General features: G+C 43.3%; 1 protein-coding gene across 1 annotated transcript in view; it reads right to left on the minus strand.

The window, feature by feature from the left end:
• Positions 1–10,453, minus strand: part of cox10 (cytochrome c oxidase assembly factor heme A:farnesyltransferase COX10) — a 176,256-nt gene extending 165,803 nt beyond the window's left edge. The window contains exons 1-3 of the mRNA XM_084330472.1: positions 10,361–10,453; positions 7,969–8,105; positions 3,113–3,602 (exon numbers count right to left, since the gene is read on the minus strand). Coding sequence (XP_084186598.1) covers positions 3,113–3,602; positions 7,969–8,105; positions 10,361–10,391 — 658 coding nt within the window. The 5' untranslated portion in view covers positions 10,392–10,453. The remainder of the gene's footprint in view (positions 1–3,112; positions 3,603–7,968; positions 8,106–10,360) is intronic.
• Positions 10,454–17,653: the final 7,200 nt, after the last annotated feature.

The following is a 17,653-nucleotide window of genomic DNA, read 5'->3' on the forward strand; positions in this document are numbered from 1 at the left end:
TTAAACAAAATTACCCAGTCAACTATTCACGTTTAGTAGGCATTGTCTAACGGTATTTAGCCGGCTAGCTACCGATAGCTCCTGATATCAACAAATGATCCAGAAAGTCTAGTAGTTCATGTTCATACCTCAGTTAGCTTGCGTTAGCTTGCGTTAGTTTACTGTTCAAAACGAAATGTCCCATTGAACTAAAGTTCTGTCTTAACGTCATCTAGCCGGCTAGCAGTAGCTACAGATAGCTCTTGATATCAATGTCTTATAACATTGATTTAATGCGTATTCGAGCTGAGGGCTTGCTGAATGTGAAATGACCAAAGCACTTAACGTTACCAATGGGGTCCCGCTGCAGCGCCGGAGAATCCTTTTTGGAGCTGGAGGCTACTAGAGTACACACAGACAGTGGAGCTGTTTGCAGATAGTGAGCATTTTGACTTGTTGCGTGGTGGCGATGTCTCGCAGATAATACAAGTACAAGTCTAATTATATAATATATATATTTTATATAAAAAAAATAAAAATAAACTTTTTATATAAAATAATTTTTAATTTCTTTTTAATCAAAAACAATCGGTATCGGATCGGTATCGGCCGATATGGCTCACGACGATCGGTGATCGGTATCGGTGGCAAAAAACGTGATCGGGGCATCCCTACTATAAAGTATATATATAGCTGTTAGAAAGTACATCGGTTTGTTGACAAAGCGTTGTCCTCCAGCCATATATTACACTGCAAGCCGTGGTCGTCAATGTGTTAACAATTGTGTGTATTGAGCCGTACTGTATTGTACCCATTCTGCAATCTGTTAATACAATTTTCATTCAATCAATCACCTTGTTAATATTTATTTACCTAATTTATGTGCAATCGTTTCATTTCAGCTCAGTGTAGAGAAATGCACTGATACTAACCGCCTTACTGCGTGCGTCTATGACGACACTGTTGACACCACGTATCCGTGACACACGCGCGCCCTGTGAAAACACTAGTAGTTTTGGGGGCCTACCACCCCCCCTGAAAAAAAATCCTAGGGAAAACACTGCTTTGATACTTCCTGTCTGCCGACATCTTATGTACGTGCTTGTATGGGTAGGATACATGTTGTGGAAAAACTAAACCATTACACACATTTTATACAATACAAATGTAACACTAGCACAGGGATGCCAAAACTAGGGCCTGCGGTCAGAATCTGGCCACACTGGAGAGTGGTAAGATATTCTGTCCAATATTCTGTTCCAATATTCTGTTCCATATCATGTTCCATATGCTGTCCAATATGCCGTTCCATATTCTGTCCAATATTCTGGTCCATATTCCGTTCCATATTCTGTCCAATATTCTGTCCAATATTCTGTTCTATATTCTGACCAATATTCTGTTCCATATATATATATATATTTTATCTACTTTTTCTCCCCATTTTCTATTTTTCTCCCATCCCAATTTCGTATTATCCAATTTTCCCCTCCCCTGTCTCGAACGTTGTTAGACCATGCCTCCCACTGGTCGGCTGCAATGTGGACAAAGCCTTGCATCACGTGTCCCCTCCGGTACACAAAGAGGCAGCTGTCGCATCTTTTCACCTGCACAGTGCGATCTCTCAGCGGCGAGGAGTAACGCGTGGGGGGCTCACGCTGCCCCCGTTGCTTCCTGATTCTGCTGTACAGGCGCACCAACCGACCTGAAGGAGTCGCTGTCCACAACGTCAAATCCCCACCCACCGGCTTTCCCACCCCCTAATACTGCCAATTGTATTAGTATGAACGACCAGCCAAGCCGGAAGCAACGCCGAGAGCTGGGCTCGAACCCAGCATCTCCTGTGTTAGTGGCGAGCGCCTTGCCCACTGCGCCACTTAGCCGCCCATTCTGTTCCATATTCTGTCCAATATTCTGTCCAATATTCTGTCCAATATTCTGTTCCATATTCCATCAATTTCTATTATATTTACCGGTAGTTAATTTAGAAATGCCTTGCGTATTACAAGCTTAAAGGATAACTCCAACATTTTGGGAAATTAGCTTATTTAACATCTTCCCTGGAGTTAGACAAGAAGATACATACCTTTTTTGTCTCTGTGCGTGCATTTAGCTTAGGGAACAGACGCTCCGTTAGCATAGCTTAGCTTCATCACTGGAAGTGAGGCCGGACAGTACCCCGACGTTCCCTACAGGTTTGTTGATATTCTCATTCCTTCAAAGGATCTGAACCGATTGAAGTTTATGGATACCATGACTTAAAATCCTCTTACCTTGACGATTAAAAGCCTCCCCAATTTAGAAAACAGTAATCCAATGGCTGGTATTGATAATATACTACTAACTAGTGGACGCTCGGAGCTAATCGGAGCTAACCGGAGCTACAGGATGTGTAAAGCAAATATAATGACTTCCTTTCTGGGGTTTTCAAAATAAAAGTGCGACGTTTATAGCAGCGGAAAACGTTTATTTTGTACATTATCTAACGTTAACACGAACCTAAACTAACTTTAGGTTAGTTGTAACGTTAGTTTAGGTTCGTGTTAACGTTAGATAATGTACAAAATAAACGTTTTCCGCTGCTATAGACGTCGCTCTTTTATTTTGAAACCCCCCAGAAAGGAAGTCATTGCTCTCGTTATCTGCTTGAGTGTCCGGTTGCTGGTTAGCTCCGTTAGCGTGCAGTATATCAATACCAGCCATTGGATTACTGTTTTCTAAATTGGGGAGGCTTTTAATCGTCAAGGTAAGAGGATTTTGAGTCATGGTATCCATAAACTTCAATCGGTTCAGATCCTTTGAAGGAATGAGAATATCAACAAACCTGTAGGGAACGTCGGGGTACTGTCCCGCCTCACTTCCAGTGATGAAGCTAAGCTATGCTAACGGAGCGTCTGTTCCCCAAGCTAAATGCACGCACAGAGACAAAAAAGGTATGTATCTTCTTGTCTAACTCCAGGGAAGATGTTAAATAAGCTAATTTCCCAAAATGTTGGAGTTATCCTTTAATACAAAAATATTGATATAAGAAACTGATTAACTTATTCTAAATAATTGATTTCCCGTTTTTTTGGCCTTAGGGTCCCACCCCTGCTGGGCTTCAGCCCTCGGACCCTCCTCTCGGCTCACTAACCTGTGAGTTTGATCTTGGCCAGTCTGGCGTAGACATCCGGCAGCTCCGACAGGTCAACCTTTAGCTCCTTCCACTGTCTCTCCAGACGGGCTTCCCTGGCCTGATCGTTCTCCACCTGCACGTGGGGAGTCTGTGTCCCGTCCTCCACCACCGCCGCCGCCACGGACGCAGAGTTTCTCTGCAACACGTTCTCTGTACCATCCTCCGCCGTCGTCCCGGACACAGATTCCGTCTGTGACGCACTCTCTGCGGTGGCAGTAGCAGTGGTGGTGGTGGGAGGGTTTAAGGCGGACACCACAGGCTGTTTCGCCACCCCGCTCTGTACATCCTCTGGCTGTGGCGAGGAGAGGTCCAAGACGGCCGGGTCGATGGTCGGGACGCGCTGTACCCGCCTGACGACGCTGTCGTCTCCGTCGTCGACCGCGGTGAGGACGGGCGAGCGCTTGGGGACGGCTCGCTGGTGAAGCTCGTTGTTGATCTTGGTGACATACTGAGGAAGCAAAACACAAAGTCCAAGCTGAAGTGACTAATATTAGGTTAAGAACGTTGGTCCTCGTTCTCGAACAGACATATGTAAAAGTTACCAAGGAATTCCTTCATAACTCGATTTACATATTTATTTATATAAATGTATTTATTTATATTTATAACGGCTTCATATTGTAAATTGTTTGTAAGATTTATGAACTCGAAAAAGGCAGTCGTAAGTCGGACAGACCGGTGTGCGCCCTGTTTTCAACAGCTTTCTCTGGGACAAGTCATTGGGGATTGCCGATACTACAGACATCCGTGGAATTAAATAATTATAATGATAATAAATACCACAATTTTTTTTTCATTAGCAATTACGATTTATAGTCCTGATTCAATGAGGCATTATGAGCATTACACACACTGCAAACTAAATAAATAATAACTAAACCGATCGCCATGGATATAGCTACTGTATAGTGGAATATACTGTATTAATATGCCATACTGTCTTCTTCTCTATGATATAACTTATTGTTGGTTTATAGTCCTATAGGCTTAGTGAGGCAGCCTCAGCGCCCGAGCAGACACACGCACGCCATCTCATTTAGTAATGTCAATACTGAACGACTGCGCAATTGGCTCTTGACAAGCTTTTATACCGCACCTTTCTGAAAGCTCTGTGGATATATTATTTCTTAAAAATGATTACTCTACGTAGAAATGTTATCTATAGCACATTTAAATCAGACTGAGAAATGAGCTTTCAGATGGAGCTTTCTTCTAGATGTGACTTTTTGTTTTGTATCAAGCGGCAAAAAGGTTTTAGTATGACGCGATTGATTTAACCCTCGTCTAAAACAAAGTGTCACACCCACACAACACTAAACATGTTTTGCAAAACAATAAATATCTTTGGAACCATTTCTGATCAAAAAGACTCGCTTTAAATTGCATCTCAATCATGAGATACTCTTCTCTCCGTCAACATTTATTGTATCTATCTCTCTGTCGCCCACAGGCCGCAGAAGAAAGGCCTAGAATCTTGAAATATCTAGATGGAATTTTTTCTTTTTCGAATGAAGACTAATCAATCCGCTGTATATATGTCACTGAGCTTTTAGCCAATGGAAATGCTAGGAATGGTCACATTGGCTGGGAGAACCAATGGAAAATTCCTATGGTTTCTCTATACTCCAGTGCACTCTGCAGATCGGCCATCAGACAGACACGCGCTGCTTGCGTATAACAGAGGATAGAGAGAAGAGCGTGTCCCTGGTTTTATAATAGAATGAAGACATGAAAAGAAGTGTAATGTTCAACAAGCATTGGAACTTGTGGATGTTGAGGACAATCCAGATAATATAAATGAAAGGACTCAAAAGGAGCCATATAGCTGAGACAGTGATGATGATAGTGATGGATTTTATGCGTTTGAAGCTATGTTTTGAAGTAGCCTACTTTTGTATCAATTGATCTGACTGACAACTAAATAATTTATTGTGCAGCTTGAATTGATGATTCATGTGTGTAACTATGCTATTTGGATAAGATGCAGAGAGGGACATTGGACCTCATTCACTGACATTCTCGTGAGTTTCTTGGTAAAAAACCTTGTAAGAAGTTCTTAAGAGGAAACCTACGATAGTCCTCCTCCGGATACCTGAACGTGTGGAGAGGTTCTCGTAACTGGCCAAAAAGATTGCAGCTGAATGAAGAACGTCACTCATTCTTAAATTGAAAGCGCGTTCTCGTACACCTGAATTTGCATACAGAAACCCCTCGCCAGCTCCTTATAAGGAGCCTAAGCATTGCATTTCCGAGTTGTGCTGACCCTTTTGAGGACCGTGTGCACAGGACAGGACCAAGACATCTTATTTAGTATTGTCAATACGGGTACAAGGCGACCCAGAAAAGCGAAAAATGAAAAAGCACGATCAGTGATATCTTCCAGCAGCAATAGATATGTCATATTGTGTGTGTGCGCTGAGTGCAGCTGCCCAGGAGCGCTCCATATGCATCCTCACCAAGCCGCCTGCATCAGTATTGATTTATATGGAATTCGTTAAAGTATCCTTTGTGTCTGTTGTCATTTGTGTGGGTTCAACTGGTGAACAGTAAGATGCGCCAGACGAAAGCTATATGATGGAGGGAGGGGTAAATTGCAGGGAGATATTGGTCAAAATATGAAGGAAACAGCTAAATATATATATTTTCACATTGTCTGCTAAAAAACACCCAGAACCACGAAAGGTTTGTTGCATTGGAATGCAGCTACCATAGCATAGCATCAATGAATTACATGGTTAATTATTTTTAATAATAATAAAAAAAAAAAATATTGTTTATCATTCCATTTGGGCTGTGCTTAATGTCTGAAGGAGTAGACTGAAGGCTTCTTGTCCTCTGCAAAAGCATGCAATTGGTCCACTGATGGATACATCTTGATATTTGTCTAGTGTGTTCATTAGACGGGTGAAATCCTCTTTCAGTGCCTCTGTTTTCGTAGGCAGTTAGTCTCTGGTATGCGTGCCATTAGCGTTAGCCACGCTTCTAGGCCTCGTTTCTTTTGGAAAGAATGATAAAAAAGTTTTTTTTTTAAATAATAAAAAAAAATCGACTAAGAGGTTGGCCAGTCGACTACGGCTCCTTTCGACCGATTAGTCGACTAATCGACTAATAGGGGTCAGCCCTAGTATATTCAGATGTAGTTTTATTGTCTATATTTATGTATTTCTTCTATTACCCTGCCCATACCTGTACCTCCCCTCCCCCATGCTGCTATGCAGGGATTAAAGCAAAAAAAATCTCCTGACTGAAATTTTTTTCAGGCCAAGTCATATTCTTATTTTAACCTCCACTGTATTTCTTTTTAATAGCGTTGGCGTTTTAAGGGAGCCTACTTGTTTCGGTTTCGTCGATAATCCAATGTACAGTTACCCCCCCACCCCGCCTACCCAACCCTTCCCTCCCCAACCACCTCCAATGTACAGTCCCCCCCCCCCCTCCACCCAACCTCCTCCAATGTACAGTTTCTTCGTCAAATGTATATGCTCTCTTTTTTAGACTCTTATTGTATCACAAACAATACTGTGTAAATCTGGTACGTCATAAATGTATAGATGTAGCAGTATTATCTATCTGTATGTCATGTATGTCATATATGTTATGATGAATTGAAAATGGGGGACCCTGATGTAAAGAGGAAAGTCTTTCTCTGGTCTGCAACCCCTTGACAATTGTGTGTATTGAGCTGTACTGTATTGTACCCATTCTGCAATCCGTTATAACAATCAATCAATATTTAACCGATTGCAGAATGGGTACAATACAGTATGGCTCAATACACACAATTGTTAAGGGGATGCAGACCAGAGAAAGACGTTTGTCTTGTTTACATCATCAGGGTCCCCCATTTTCAATTCAGTGACATTTATGACATGCATGACATTGACATCATGACATTTATGGCATAGGGACATACTACAGGTATATAGTACTGTTACATTTGTGACATATACGATATGCAAATATACAGTAATGTTACCCATAGATCCTGACAGAGAGAATATATACGGTGGGGAGGAGACTGACTACAGATACACCTGTGTGATGTTGCTACGGAGTTAAGCTAATAAACGTATACTCACAACCACAGCAGGGGACTCACATATTGTACTGTGAAGTAACACGACAATGACAAACGTGTTGTTTCTGTTTTTCTTTTTGACATCGTTGCGGCACACGGAACAAGTTAACTCACCACTACAGCCCCCAGTAGCGCTGCCTAGCCAGTCTCTTCAAACGTCCTCTCCTCTCGAAACTTTTTGTTAGGTGGTCCCGCTGATCATTTTCATCTGAGAACCCCGCGGTGGGTTCTCTTTTTAGTGGCCGGCTTACTCCTTCCATTTAACAGACGCTATTAAGCTAACGTTAGCTAATCGGTATATAGCAGCGAGTGCAAGCAGCGTGGTGGCTGTGACGTTGGTAAACAAGCAGTTGACGCGTGAGGCTGCAAAAAAGTCGACCTGTCTCTCGAGTCGCTGAGTGATGATGACTGCTTGGCGCGATAGGAAAAAAAAGCCCTTTTCCATATTTGGCGCCTCTGATTGGCTCAATTTTGTTTCAATCTGTATGCATCTACAAATCATGCAAATACTTCCGTCAGACTGCGAATCAAATGGACGGATCTCCCCAATCAAATTGACGGAAATCCGTCTTGAGACGGAATGCTTTAATGCATGTGCTATGACACCCGCATTTCCCAAAGGGATCAATAAAGGAATATCTTATATTATTTTCCCAGACATGTGAAACGGCACTATTTTCTTTCTAGCGAAAATCCTGATGTTCAATTTAAGAGGCCAATGAAAGCCTTAGCTTACCTGGCGTTTCAGGAAATTAAAATGCTGGTAGGTGATCCATGTTGAAGGGTCTCTCCTGTAGAGATGAAGAAGTCTGCGAGGACTCACAGGAACCTTTCTGACTAACTGCAGGTTCACACTGGCACCAACCACCAGACCTAAAGGGAAGACAAGAGAGGAACGCTTATTAACACTGGCACCAACCACCAGACCTAAAGGGAAGACAAGAGAGGAACGCTTATTAACACTGGCACCAACCACCAGACCTAAAGGGAAGACGTAAGAGGAACGCTTATTAACACTGGCACCAACCACCAGACCTAAAGGGAAGACATGAGAGGAACGCTTATTAACACTGGCACCAACCACCAGACCTAAAGGGAAGACGTGAGAGGAACGCTTATTAACACTGGCACCAACCACCAGACCTAAAGGGAAGACATGAGAGGAACGCTTATTAACACTGGCACCAACCACCAGACCTAAAGGGAAGACATGAGAGGAACGCTTATTAACACTGGCACCAACCACCAGACCTAAAGGGAAGACATGAGAGGAACGCTTATTAACACTGGCACCAACCACCACACCTAAAGGGAAGACATGAGAGGAACGCTTATTAACACTGGCCCCAACCACCAGACCTAAAGGGAAGACAAGAGAGGAACGCTTATTAACACTGGCACCAACCACCACACCTAAAGGGAAGACATGAGAGGAACGCTTATTAACACTGGCACCAACCACCAGACCTAAAGGGAAGACATGAGAGGAGTGCGTATTAACACTGGCACCAACCACCAGACCTAAAGGGAAGACAAAAGAGGAACGCTTATTAACACTGGCACCAACCACCAGACCTAAAGGGAAGACGTGAGAGGAGTGCTTATTAACACTGGCACCAACCACCAGACCTAAAGGGAAGACAAGAGAGGAATGCTTATTAACACTGGCACCAACCACCAGACCTAAAGGGAAGACATGAGAGGAACGCTTATTAACACTGGCACCAACCACCAGACCTAAAGGGAAGACGTGAGAGGAACGCTTATTAACACTGGCACCAACCACCAGACCTAAAGGGAAGACGTGAGAGGAACGCTTATTAACACTGGCACCAACCACCAGACCTAAAGGGAAGACGTGAGAGGAACGCTTATTAACACTGGCACCAACCACCAGACCTAAAGGGAAGACATGAGAGGAACGCTTATTAACACTGGCACCAACCACCAGACCTAAAGGGAAGACGTGAGAAGAACGCTTATTAACACTGGCACCAACCACCAGACCTAAAGGGAAGACGTGAGAGGAACGCTTATTAACACTGGCACCAACCACCAGACCTAAAGGGAAGATGTGAGAGGAACGCTTATTAACACTGGCACCAACCACCAGACCTAAAGGGAAGACGTGAGAGGAGTGCTTATTAACACTGGCACCAACCACCAGACCTAAAGGGAAGACGTGAGAGGAGTGCTTATTAACACTGGCACCAACCACCAGACCTAAAGGGAAGACGTGAGAGGAGTGCTTATTAACACTGGCACCAACCACCAGACCTAAAGAGAAGACGTGAGAGGAACGCTTATTAACACTGGCACCAACCACCAGACCTAAAGGGAAGACGTGAGAGGAACGCTTATTAACACTGGTCGTTGCGACTAAACCCTTGGGTATTTGGGGCAAAGGTGGCTTTACTGTCCATGGTGAATTTGGGGAGCAAATTGGAATAGATTAAGTCCTCAGGCAGATCACGACTGGATGGTAAGGAGGACACAGCTTCACTACTCTGTATTACAGTGGGCACCCAATATATGACACGAATACTATTGTGTTGTTTCCAGGTTAAGCAGGGAGTCCCACTTGATACACTTAGTAAAAAGGTAGGGATACTCATTTAGGTCCCAAGTTACAAAGCAACCATTGCAAGGAGAAAATGACCCCAACCCAAAACAATACGAGCTCTCCGGGGCAAATATCAAGAGTACACCAATGTCAAGTCACATACATTACGTCAAAATACACCTGGTCGTTAAGGATATTGTTTGACTGGTAATACAGATAGTCAGACTTCAGCTAACGTTAGCTGTATGCATTTTGCTACCAATGACACATAGTCGTATAGCTGTCGGTGTATAGATACTACAGACGTTGACGCTAGAAACGATCACACTTTAATACTAAAACCAATAACTAAAGGAGGACTGTATTTGTGTAAAAGCAGGTGACTTCTCTCTAAGGTCACTCACTGCTAGCAGCCACCTCAAATAACACAGCTAGTCGGCTAGACTGGGTTAGCTGTTAGCCAACGTGCTAGCCCAATAGGCTGTTTTGGGAGCACTGGGTTATTAAAACAATGTTTAAAAGATAACCGCGTGCTAATTCTAAATAATATATTAGATGCGATTACCGGACAGTCTCCTACATGGTGTTTTGTACATGTTCTTGACGCATAAAGCCGGTGTCGTCCTCTTCACATGCAGCGAGCCGCCATGTTGACCTCTTCCGGGGGAACACGTCCGGAGTCACGCGCCGACGTCACAACTCCTCCGTCAGAAGCGGCGCGTGTGTTTGGTGTTTTTCATAACAAGGCCACGTGGAGCTCAGCTGGTGCCCAGAGATCATTGATTGATTGATTGATTGATTGAAAACTTTATTAACAGATTGCAGAATGGGTACAATACAGTACAGCTCAATACACACAATTGTTAAGGGGATGCAGACCAGAGAAAGACTTTCATCTTGTTTACATCAGGGTCCCCCATTTTCAATTCATCATAACATATATGACATACATGACATACAGATAGACAGTACTGCTACATCTATACATTTATGACATATCAGATTTGCAAATACAGTATTGTTTGTGATACAAAAAGTATACATTTGACGTAGAAACTGTACATTGGGGGAGGTTGGGTGGGTTGGGTGGGGGCTGTACATTGGAGGTGGGGGGGGGGGGGGGGTTGGGTAGGGGGGGGGGGGCACACTGTACATTGGAATACTGACAAAGCCATACTTGGTCATTTACTGTACAACTGGGTTAGGACATTTGTAGGGGCCAGTTTCGAATTGCAGTCTCCCGTAGGTGTTCTTTGAGAGTGTTTTTGAAAGTGGGTAGTGATTCACATTCCTTTACAGCTTTGGGTAGGGCGTTCCACATTGATGTGGCATAATTGCGAAATGTGTTTAGTCCCTTGTTTGCAGTGTTAATTTTGGCAGCTATTTTCATTTTAGTTTTAGTCTTAGTCGTGTGTCAAGTGCTCCTTTTTCGTTTTCATCATATTTAGTCATCTTCATTTATTTTTCGTTTAGTCAGTTTTAGTCAACTAAATGTCTGAGCATTTTAGTCTTAGTCAGTTTTTGTCTCAATTTTGTCTTTTTTGTTTTAGTCTAGATTTAGTCGACGAAAACAGATGACATTTTTGTCTATTTTTAGTTAATGGAAAAAAACTTCAGAAAGTCAGAAATAGTCAACATGGAACATTTTCTGATTTAAATTGCGTATTTATTTTTTAACCTAGGGGAATCTGAGTCGGCGGCACAAGTGATACACAGGAAGTATATGTTGGTGTAGACCACTGGCGTAACTCTCTCTCAATGTGTGCCGGGGACAGATTTGGGGGCGTGGCGAGTGACGTCGATGGGGGGGGGGGGGTTAGGGCCCGTAGCCGCATTTCTGCAGACCCCTCTCTGATTGGTTGAACTCTATTTCTGCAGACCCCTCTCTGATTGGTTGAGCGAAGCCCCTCTCTGATTGGTTGAGCGTGCGCATGCGCATGAGCCGCGACAAGCTCCTCCAGAAACTCCTCCAGAAACTCCGTTAAGCTCCAGAGAGAGAGGCTGAAAACCCACAGTTCTTGCCCGACGGATGGGAGCGAATCCCGGATCCGAGGTTTCTGATGACTACCCCCAAAACACGGAGGTTGCGAACGCAATTTATACGCATGGAAGTATTGATTACGCCATAACGAATCATTAAAAAAATATACCGTTAACTGGAATATGTTGTGTGTGTGCCTTTCTGAATATGATTTGGGAGGGTTATAATAGAAGAAAGACAGTGTAAACAATATAACGTTATGTGAATAAACTGCGAAATAATAACTAATTCCTTGGTCAATAGAAGTCTCTGTGATACTTTCTGAATATGATTTGGGAGGGTTATAATAGAAGAAAGACAGTGTAAACAATATAACGTTATGTGAATAAACCGCGAAATAATAACTAATTCCTTGGTCAATAGAAGTCTCTGTGATACTTTCTGAATATGATTTGGGAGGGTTATAATAGAAGAAAGACAGTGTAAACAATATAACGTTATGTGAATAAACCGCGAAATAATAACTAATTCCTTGGTCAATAGAAGTCTCTGTGATACTTTCTGAATATGATTTGGGAGGGTTATAATAGAAGAAAGACAGTGTAAACAATATGTTTGACGTATTTTAACACACACCTAGGCTGACGACCCGAGCTATTATTATGCAAAGACAAGTACTTTAGCGAGTGGGTACTTGGCCCTTGCAGGGCAAGAATGCGACCCCCATCTACTGCTCTTTGCATAATATTATAGAACAGGTAGTCAGACTCAGCTCTTTGGACGGTAAAACGTGGGGGGGACACTATCCGCCGTCCCCGGCGTCAAATACGCCCCTGGTGTAGACCTGGTCCAATGTATTGTTGCTCCTATACAGTATATGTTGGTGTAGACATGGTCCAATGTATTGTTGCTCCTACAGTATATGTTGGTGTAGACATGGTCCAATGTATTGTTGCTCCTACAGTATTATGTTGGTGTAGACATGGTCCAATGTATTGTTGCTGATAGATTGATTGATTGAAAACTTTATTAACAGATTGCAGAATGGGTACAGTACAGCTCAATACACACAATTGTTAAGGGGATGTAGACCACAGAAAAACTTTCATCTTGTTTATACAGTATATGTTGGTGTAGACATGGTCCAATGTATGCATCAAAGAGAGCATTACGGATGTGGTGATGTTGTTTCTGACCAGAGAGACGACGCTGAACTCTGTCTGTCTTCTGTTTGCTGTGTCTTTCCTTTCTCTCTGCCATGTCTGTCCTCTCTCTGCTGTGTCTGTCCTCTCTGTCATGTCTGTCCTCTCTCTCTCTGCTGTGTCTGGCAGCGGTTTATTCTATAACAGGATATGTAAACTAAGTAAACAGAACACACAGTAGTACTAGTAGTAGTACACACTGATTGCAATCTGCTTGCATAAAAACATTATATAAAATCACATTCTGAGGTCAGTGTTAAAGTGCCACATGGAAGAGGTCTGGTTAGTGGTTAGAATTAGAGGTGGTCTAGGTCTGGTTAGGGTAACTTAGGGGTAGTTAAGCATTCATTATAATTTATTATTATTATTTAGATAGATGGATGTAAAGGGCTAGACCAACTCTTAACCCCTATCCGGACCTAGACCACTTCACAACCCTAACTTAGGGGTTAAAGTTAGAGGTGGTCTAGGTCTGGTTAGGGGTTAGAGTTAGAGGTGGTCTAGGTCTGGTTATACTGATCCGATACCAGTGCATACATAAAAAAATATATATACTGTATATTATATAAATTATAAAACTTTTTTTCTTTTAATTTTTACAGCTACTGTTTTATATATACTGTTTTTTAGTAATAACTAGAAAGTAATGGTATTTATTCAACAACAGGTGATTGTATAGATGAGTATTAGTATCATTAATTGACAACTAAGCTCAATGAGTTCACCCACGGAATGGTTGTTGGTACATTGGTTCCACACGGACGTTAAACATTGTTGCGCACTTCCTATCCAGAAGGCTCCGGTTCAGTTAGCTCCTAGCAGAGGATCTGTTGTGATTTTTAATGCAAAATAAATATTCAACATTCTCTTTTGAGACTCCGCCTCAGACTCTTTTTTTTTTGTATCCACTTTTTCTCCCATTTTTCTATATTTTTCTCCCATCCCAATTTCGTATCATCCAATTCAACCCTCCCCTGTCACGGACGCTGTTTCTTGCCTCCCACAAGCCGGCTGCAATGTGGACTAAGTCATACATAGCACAAGTCCCCTCCGGTACTTGAGGTAACAGCAGTCGCATCTTTTCACCTGCGCAGCTCGATCTCTCAGTGGCGAGTAGTAACGCGTGGGAGGCTCACGCTGCCCCCGACACTTCCTGATTCTACTGCGCAGGCGCACCAACCGACCTGTAGGAGTCGCTGTCCACAACGCCCGATCCCCACCCATCAGTTTCCCACCCCCTAATACGGCCAATGTGTATTAGTACGGACGACCAGCTAAACTGAAAGCAAATGTGGAGCGCTGGGCTCGAACTGACAAGCCCAGCGTCTCCAGCATTTCGTGGCGAGTGCCTTGCCCACTACGCCACGTAGCCGCCCACTCCGCCTCAGACTCTTATCATTTGGCACTAAAAGCTAAACATTGTCACCGGTATGGCTGTCTGCATTATGTCATTAATTGTGTGCGAGAGTTCGATCAGTTAGCCACGTTAGCGTGAGCTAGGTTAGCCACTAGCTAACGCGAGCTAGATGGAAATACACACAATGTGGTGAATAAGTGATTTACCTTGGAATACTCCTTTGCCAACTTGCTGTACTTTGCTTGCAGGTCTGCAGCTGGATTATGAATAGTCCCAACTTTATCCAAGGTAACGTTCAGCTAAAACTAGCTTTTCAAATAGCTCCAGGCTAATGCTAATAACACAGAGCTCCCGTCAGCCGTCACACTGTTCTGTCGGGACGATGGCATTAAGAAAAGTTATAATTAGTTTGTCTCGTCTTGTTTTAGTCAACAATATCAACATACATGAAGAGAAATTTCGTCCTGGTTTTTGTAAATTACATTTTTGTGTGCTCAGATGTGGTCAACGATATTTAATAAACAATTTAGTCTCGTTAGCGTCACATGGTATTTAATAACGTGACGTCACGTCTCGTTGTCGTCATGAAAAAAACCTTTGTTGACGAACATCTTTCGTCATCAATTTAGTCAACAAAATTAACACTGCTTGTTTGAGCCGAATCTGGGTTTAACATGATTTGTGGAGCTCCCTCTGGTGTTGTGATCGTGGTATTCACTGACCTTTGGGAAGTATTTTGACATGTACATGGGTACCTTGGTCGCGTAGTGTATCTTGTAGACCAGGCCCATTGCAAGTTGCTGTACTCTGTCGTCTACTCTAAGCCATCCTAGGTTGTCAAAGTGGGCAGGGGTGAGGTGGGTTCTAGGAGTAAGGTCAAGCAGTAGTCTGACCAGTTTGTTTTGAGATGTTTGTAATTTTGTTTTTAGCGCCTTTGAGGTGCTTTGGTACCATGAGGTGCACGCATAGTCGTAGTACCCTTGAATGAGTGCTCCTGCCAGAGTATTCAGAGCAGAGCACCTACGGGAGGCTGCAATTCGAAACTGGCCACCGTAAATGCCCAAAACCTCCACCACCTCCTAATAGACAGTCTCCTCCCCACCGCATGTATATATTCCCTCCCCGCCGTATGTATATTTCCCTCCCACCCACCCACCCCCTCCTAATGTACAGTCCCCCCTCCCCATCATATGTATATACTCTGTCAGGATCTAGGGGTAACAGTACTGTATATTTGAATACCGCTTATGTCACAAATGTATCAGTACTAAATACCTATATGTCCCTATGCCATAAATGTCATGTATGTTGTGTATGTCATAAATGTCTATATGAATTGAAAATGGGGGACCCTGATGGAAACAAGACAAACGTCTTTCTCAGGTCTGCATCCCCTTAACAATTGTATGTATTGAGCCGTACTGTATTGTACCCATTCTGCAATCTGTTAAATAAAGTTTTCATTCATTCATTCATTCTTGTTTACCAGAGAGGAGATCCGGTACAAGAATCAAGTTCGTTGGTTGACTTTTTTTATTACATTGGATGCCATTTTGTCACAGGAAAGATTAGCCTCTAGGATGGAACCCAGGTAGGTAATTTCATCTTTCCTTGTGACAATATTGTCACCCACTGTAACCGAGAAGCCGTCGGTCTTGCTGAGTTTGTTATTTGAGCCGAAGAGAATGGACTCTGTTTTGCCCATGTGTAATGATAGTTTGTTGTCGGCGAGCCATATGCAGATTTTGCCTAGTTCTGAGCTGAGGGCTTTTTCAACCTGTAACTTGTTCTTGTCAGAGACCAGCAGGGCTGAGTCGTCCGCAAACAGGAACAAGTTGCAGTCACAAGCTGACGACATGTCATTTGCATAAATTAGGAATAGTAGCGGTCCTAGTATGCTTCCTTGTGGAACACCACAGTTCACTGTGAAGGGGGGGGGGATAGGGTACCGTTTACCTCCACCATCTGTTCTCTCCCCTCCAGGTAGGATTGTATCCAGCTCACTGATAGACTATCAAAACCACTAAAGTACAAAATGCAAAACAAATGCAAAGATGAGGTAAGGGAGGTAGTGCACATATGTTAGTAATAAATAGATATATGGTGTAGTGCTAAAAAGTGTTTCAAGTGTCTAAAGTGAATGTTAAATGTGGATGTGTGTGCAATGAATGTAGATGGATGGGTTAGTGATGCATAGAGTCCACATTGAGCATCCTGATGGCCTGGGCCCAGGAGTTCAAAAGTGATCTGATCAGATTTTGACTATCGGATTGGATGAAATCCTGCAAATGGGTAGTTCAAAACCAAAAAACAGGATTGGGATCACTTTTAATCTGGATCAAATCTTCAAAATGCGTAGTTCAAAACTTTAACATATAGGATTGGGATCATTTTGATCAAAAAAAAATCAGGATTACCTTGATCCCAGTAGAAGGGTGGATTTAGAGTGGATTACCAGAACAAAATGTAGTATACAATTAATTTCAAATACATTTCAATATAAAAAGCTGGTAGAGTTTAAATTAAAATAATACATTGTTTGTAGGCTCAGTGGTTGCAAAATTTGTATTTACTTTTTACTGTCACATTTACAGTGGCCGCTAGCCTACCTCTCAGAACTATAGGTTATGTATATAACCTAGTTATATGAGTACTGGCTGAGCGTCTCGCTCTTCGGCATATTGAGATATACCTCATCTCCAGTACCTACTGTACTTCATTAACGAAAACAAAGCACCCATTCACTTGACCAGGCCCCGCCCCAGTGTACCCCTATAAGGCACCAGGCATGGTCACACTCGCCCTTCCTCGGGAAAAGTTTTCCATCAAGAAAAACCCCACCAAGGGACCTCAGGGCGCGATAAGAGCGAGACGTTCAGCCAGTACTCATATAACTAGGTTATATACATAACCTATCGTTATATACTCGTACTGGCCAATCGCGTCTCGCTCTTCGCCATATTGAGATATGGGGCAGAGCAGACGCGTGGCCCGACAAATGTACCCCCTGAGGACCCGCAAGCCCTACCACCAGGGGGGAGGGGAGTCCCGTCACCCCCCCTTCCTAGTGAAGAGGGGGCGGCAGTCAACTCCACCCAAGTGCGAAAAAGAGGGAACTAGAGACCCCTAAAAGCGCACAGCACAGGCAGGACCACGTGTGACACAGCACCTCGTGGCACACACCCACACACCCCTGCTAACCCACCGAAGGGCGGGACGCAGGGGAGGTCCCAGACCTCAGAACCGCCTGGGAAACAGAACCCCCAGTCATGTCCATGAGGTAAAACCTAACGAAGGGACCCGGGGAGGACCAGGAGG

The sequence above is a fragment of the Notolepis coatsorum genome, assembly GCF_963971535.1.
Source record: "Notolepis coatsorum genome assembly, chromosome: 15".
In the NCBI taxonomy this organism is placed as follows: Eukaryota; Metazoa; Chordata; class Actinopteri; order Aulopiformes; family Paralepididae; genus Notolepis; species Notolepis coatsorum.